The 6,000-nt window shown below is 51.3% G+C and overlaps 1 protein-coding gene across 1 annotated transcript; it reads left to right on the top strand.

Annotated features, from left to right (window-relative positions):
* The first annotated feature begins 3,391 nt into the window (after positions 1–3,391).
* Positions 3,392–4,948, top strand: Mrps26 (mitochondrial ribosomal protein S26). The gene is made up of 4 exons (XM_048459814.3): positions 3,392–3,641; positions 3,731–3,877; positions 3,963–4,086; positions 4,515–4,948. Exons 1-4 carry the CDS (start codon positions 3,430–3,432, stop codon positions 4,632–4,634), a joined length of 603 nt encoding a protein of 200 aa, XP_048315771.1. The 5' UTR covers positions 3,392–3,429; the 3' UTR covers positions 4,635–4,948.
* Positions 4,949–6,000: the final 1,052 nt, after the last annotated feature.

Here is a 6,000-nt window from a genome sequence, read left to right as displayed (position 1 = left end):
AAGAAAAAGATTCCCAAAAAAAAGTTCCTTGTGGATTTGTTCCCAACATGTCTATATGATTGCTTATCTCTGTTAGTAGAGTTGAAAAGTTCGGGGAAAGGTCTCTGCACTCCTTTTGACTACCTTGTAGCCATTTTGAGGTTTTTTTTTTAATATATATATATTTATTTATTATGTATACAATATTCTGTGTATATGTCTGCAAGCCAGAAGAAGGCACCAGACCTCATTACAGATGGTTGTGAGCCACCATGTGGTTGCTGGGAATTGAACTCAGGACCTTTGGAAGAGCAGGCAATGCACTGAGCCATCTTTCCAGTCCCCTGCTTTTGAGTTTTTTAATATTTTTTAGTGTGTGTGTGTGTGTGTGTGTGTGTGTGTGTATGCCATAGAATACATGTATGGAGATCAGAGAATAATTTGCAGGAGTTGGTCCTTCCTTCCACCGTGTGGCTTCCAGGGATTGATCTCATGTCCTCAAGCTTAACAGCAAGTGCCTTTACTCATCTCGCAGGTTTACCATTTTAATTTTTTTAATGTGTTGTATGCACGCGTATATGTGAGTTTCCCTCAGAAGCCAGAAGAGAGTATTGTGTCCCTGGGAAATGAAGTTACAGGGATTTGAGCTGTCTGATGTTGATGTTGGGAATATTTAACCTCACTGCAGGGCCATCTCTCCAGTGCCACTGTGATTTCTGTTTCATCCTCAGATCCTTTCTCTCTGTTGCTGTGACAAGACGTCATGACTGTGGCAACTCTCATAAAGGATAGCATTTAATTGTGGTGGCTGGCTTACAGTTCAGAGGTTCAGTCCATTATCATCATGGCAGACATGGTGGTGTGCAGGCAGACATGGTGCTGGAGAGGGAGCCTAGAGTCTATATCTCGCATAGGCAACAGGAAGTAGACTGAGACACTGGATGTGACTTGAACATTTATGAGACCTCAAAGCATGCCTCCACAATGGCACATTTTCTCCAACAAAGGCACACCTTCTAATAGTGTCTGTCCCTTTGGGGGCCTTTCAGACCATCACACCTAGGAAGATCTAAGGCGGGGAAGCATTTGTCTGATGACCTTAAAATCCAGCAGCAGCTTCATATTTGTTCACGGAAGTGGATGTTGTGAGAGGGGTTTGAGTAGCAGCCTGCACCTCCTGTTTCAAGATGTCACTGCACCATCGCTTGGTGGCACACAAACCTAGCACTCAGGAGACGGATACAGGAGTATTACTACAAGTTCAAGACCAGCTTGGACTAAGTTGCAAATATAAGACCATCAAGTAGGACCCTGTTTAGGTTTTTATTTGTTTGTTTTTAAGATGTCACTGGATTTGACAACAGAGGAAATGGTGCTTCTGGTCATTAAATCCTAGAACTGTCTGAATAGGGTCCTGCAGCAACCCAGCAACACCTCACCCATAATTTACCCCTTAGTATATGAGGCTTCCTTTATTCCGCTCATCCCAAGTACATATATGATGTCCCGCTCCCATGAACTACCCAGAAAAGCCTCCTTTTCCAACTTCTTTCCTCAACAATTCTATCTATTCCATCCTTGCCGCCTTCGCATGGGAGGGTCAGCAGATGGAAACACTTCTGTCACCACTGCACACCAGTCCACATCACCACAGGCCACTGGGACAGGGAGCAGAGAGCCAGTCCAAATGTCTGCACACTACTCATCCATTTTAGGCCTAAAGTCTCTGTTATCGGCACTTAAACTTAGGAAACCCCCCAAGAGAAGTAGGGTGGGCGTGGCCAGCTGAGGACTTCAGAGCTAACAAGAATAAGGGGGTCTCTAGAAAATGTCTTACACCCAGGAATACTTTCTTGGCCCAGGCTCTGAAATTGTCTGAGGTGCCAGTTGGCTAGAGTGACCCTGAAAAAGATGTGGTACACACACACCTTTGGTCCCACACTTAGGAGGCAGTGACAGGTGGACCTCTGTGAGCCTAATCTACATTGTAAGCTCCAGGCACCAGAGTGTGTAATGAGACTTCTCTTAAGAACAGGGAGGGATGCGCTCTGTGGGGAATGCCGGACTCCTGACCTTAAGAGCAGCCCTGCAGTGGCCAGCTCCAGGCTAGAGTGGCGGTAGCACCCTCAAGGAAAGCAAGATTCCAGCTCACCCCAGGACTCCAGAATACGCTCTGGCATCAAATGGGCAATAGATCCCCCAAACCTGAGAGGAAGAGAGTGCTATCTGGGACTCCACCAGAACTGGGCCTGGAAGTTGAGAGTGGGTTGTAGGCAGCCTTTGTCCTGAGAAAATGTCAGCTACTGAAGCCAGCCCAGGCCACTCATCTCCTCCCAAGTGCTGTGGACAGACAGGACCATGGCCTGCTATTCTCTGCAGAATTTGGTGTTGACAGTACTTGAAGGGACTCTAGCCCACTGGAGCATGTGGTTTTGGCTGGCCTTGTCCTTCCCCCTCCCTCATTCCCTCCACCTAGCTAAAACCCTAGCTAGGTGGAAGATTACATCCCTAAAGCTAGGCCATCAAGGTCTATCCCCTTACTTGGACACTTTCTTATGCCAGATTCATTCCCAAGGCTGAGTACCAGAGTCGAGCAATCAAAAGCCTTTGGTTCACATAATTAACATTCCCAATCAAAATACACCACCAATTCTAACACAGACACACGCACCCCTTTCTCTGCTCTTAAAAATTACACCCGCAAGGTCATTTGTTGGTGTTTTCTGGCTCGGGCACTTTCACTTTTCTTCTCGGCCTAATAAAGGATCTCTCTATGAAAACAGGTGTTTGGGTGTGGTTTGTGCCCCTGCTTACAGGGGGGCGTGGGGGGTGTTTCCTGCAATACTGATCAACTGTTTATTCAGTTGAAGAAGAAAGAGTACTAAAAAGCTTCATAAATAAGAATCGCAGCCGAGTTCCTCGGGTTCCTTGACAGTCAAGCCAGTATTTCTCAAGGTGGGCAGGCCCTGAGTCAGGTTGTGAAGGACAAGGGTCACCTCACAACACCATAAGGTCAGAGAACTGTGGCAACTGCAGAGCTGCCCAAGACCACAACAGGGCAGTGCAGTGCTAGGGAATGGTTTGTAGTTTGTAAATCTGAAGTTTACAAATGGGAAACGCTTACTAAAAGGTCGTGTAAGTGGCTATAAGCTCAGAATTTCGTGCGTACGGCCTGAAAAGGTACGCCCGCCCGCCAGTCGCAGAGTCAAACGCTTGGGGGCGGTGGCCAAGCTTGGGAACCGGTAGACGAGGAGTGCAGTGGAATGCGGGTCGCACGCGGGCAACGCTGCAGTCTAGCGGTGTCTGTCAAGTTTCTCCGTCAGGAGACTCCGAGGAGGCCATAGGCCACACAACAAAAGCTCCGCCTCGAGGGGGCGGGGCCGTGAGACCGCGACTCCCGTGGTGCTCCGCGGCCACTTCCGGACCGGGCGTGCGGCGGCCGCAGCTGTCATGTTGCGCGCCCTGAAGCGCCTGGCCCCGCGGCCCGGGTGCCAGCCCTCGACCGTGCTGGTCCTACCCGCGCGCGGCCGCAAAACCCGCTACGACCCACCTGCCAAGTCCAAGGTCGGGCGCGTGAAGATGCCGCCCGCAGTGGACCCCGCGGAATTCTTCGTGTTGACCGAGCGCTATCGGCAGTACCGGCAGACCGTGAGCGCGCTCAGGTGTGTGGAAAGGGCAGGCGGCCATCGGCATCCCTCGGGAGTGTTGGGGAGGGAGGATGGGTGCCGACTTGAAGCCCGTCCCCACCCAGGCAAGAGTTCATGTCGGAAGTGCGCAGGAAAGCGTACGAGGCCCGGTCCGGGGTCCTGGCTGAGCGCAAGGTGCAGGAGGCCGCCGCGGAGCACCGGGCGCTCATGGCTTGGAACCAGGAGGAGAACCGGCGGCTGCAGCAGCTAAGGTGTGAGGGTGAAGGGCTGGGTGGGCTGGCTCGGGGCCAGGCTTAGCCGCGGGCCCCCTCACCCTCGGCCTCTCGCCCCTTTCAGGATAGCTAGGTTGCAGCTGGAAGCACGGGACCAGGAGCTGCGACAGGCCGAGGACCAGGCCCAGCGGGCCCGGGAAAAACAGGCTTGGGTGCAACTGAAAGAACAAGAAGTGCTCCAGCTGCAGGTGGGCCAGGGTCGTGGGGAGCGTGGGCATTGGGGACTCCGGGGAGCGCAGCGCCGGGAGTCTTCTCCCTCTGCACAAGGAGGGAGTGTTTGCCCTCGCAGGGGATAGCCGCATCAGGGACACCCATAACTGAGACAGTGAAGCTTTCTTCAGTGTAAGAGGGAGTGACGAGCTTGAGAGTCCACCCCCTCTCAGCAGGTTGTCACAGTTGGTTCTTGGATTCTGGCTGAGAGATCTGGTGGGTGATTGGCTAAGAAATAGGCATAGGTGGTTGAAGTCACCTAGTACTATTCTGCTGAGAGAATGATGGGACGCTCAGAAGGACCCGGCACTCTGAGACACCCTTCTTTAAGGGCTAGAGACGGTAAACTCTGCAGAGCGCTGGCTCTGGTGGAGTTCCCATGTCGCTAACCTTTCGCTTCCCGTAGGAAGAGGCCAAAAACTTCATCACCCGGGAAAACCTGGAGGCACGGATAGAAGAAGCGCTGGACTCTCCCAAGAACTATAACTGGGCCATCACCAGAGAAGGGCAGGTGGTCAAGAACTGAGCACAGAGGCTCCTAGGGGCCCAGAGTAAGGACAGTGCTTGCCAAGGAGCCCTGTGTGTGTCCTATGGCAGATGGCTGATCCTTTCCTAGAGCAGCCTCCATTCACCCCAGGTTCTGCGCTCACTGCCTGACCAGAAGCTGTTCTGACATTACATACAAACTCCGGACAGCATCAGACTCTGGGAAGTTCCTGTCACACGAAGGATCAAGCTGGACTACAACCCCTCTAGCAGCCAAACTATCTTCTGCGTCTCATGGAGGATTGTGAACCAAATGGTTGCCACTTTTTTAAGTAAAGTTTTACTGGAACCCGGTCTGGCCTGTTCACTGACTGTCGTGTGGTGCCTGCCCTGGGGACAGGAGTAAACAGTCACCATAGAGCCTAAACTGCCTGTAAAGCCAAAGGCATTTGTTGTCTGACTTTTTCAGGGAATAAGTTTATTTGGGTCTTTAGCTGACTAGCCAGAAGCAGCTTTCACCTGACTGAGCCATAAGTTAGTTACCTGCTTTGCCCAGTCCTGTGCTTTGCTGACTAGGGTCTGGCGCAAGATCCAGAAAGCAAAAAGGATACCATGTTTTCTGGGTAACTCTCCGGGAGTAGTTTCTGTGACATGCCCCTGTCCTGATGCAATGCCTCTGGACTACCCCTCAGGTTCTACTGCCTGGGAAGACCTGGTTGCTCAAAAGAGGTTGACTTAATTAACAAAGCTCTGAGTACCAGGAGTAGTAAACACTGATAGTACCAGTCCCCGTTCAGGTGTAGACCCTCAAGCAACACGTTTCTTCCAGCCAGTTGTGTGTGTGTGTGTGTGTAAGTGGAGGCCAAAAGTCATCCGTAGGTGTCACTCGACAAGAGTCTCTCACCTTGGTCTGTTTTTTTAGTTTTGTTTTGTTTTTTTGAGGCGGGGCCTTCACTGGAACCTGGGGCTCACTGCCTGACCAGCTAGTCCAGAGAGTCCATGTGTGTTTGCTTCCCTGGCACTGGGAGGAGATGCACATGACATTACATTTGGCTTTATGTGGTACTGGGGATCAAAGCCAGATGTTTGTGACGATGTCACCTGCACTTTATGAGTGAGCAGTCTCCGGGGATGAAACCCAGATGTTCGTGACTATGTCACCTGCACTTTATGAGTGAACAGTCTCCCCAACTCCTGTCTCCCCTTTCACTGTCATTATCATAAACTTATGCCATCGACATCCAAAGAAAAAGAACCCTAGTTACTTCCCACAATTCTTGGGTTTTGGAATCTCCAAGGAACCTTGGGGACTATGGCGGCCTCTTATTCCAGCAAAAAAACAGGTACAAGTAGAGGTGGTGTCCTGCACTCAGACCCCCGGGAGCCATGATCCCCTCTCCCTGACT

This window comes from Myodes glareolus, chromosome 10 (assembly GCF_982192425.1).
Source record: "Myodes glareolus chromosome 10, mMyoGla1.1, whole genome shotgun sequence".
Classification (NCBI taxonomy): domain Eukaryota; kingdom Metazoa; phylum Chordata; class Mammalia; order Rodentia; family Cricetidae; genus Myodes; species Myodes glareolus.
This window is presented reverse-complemented; position numbering and strand designations above follow the sequence as displayed.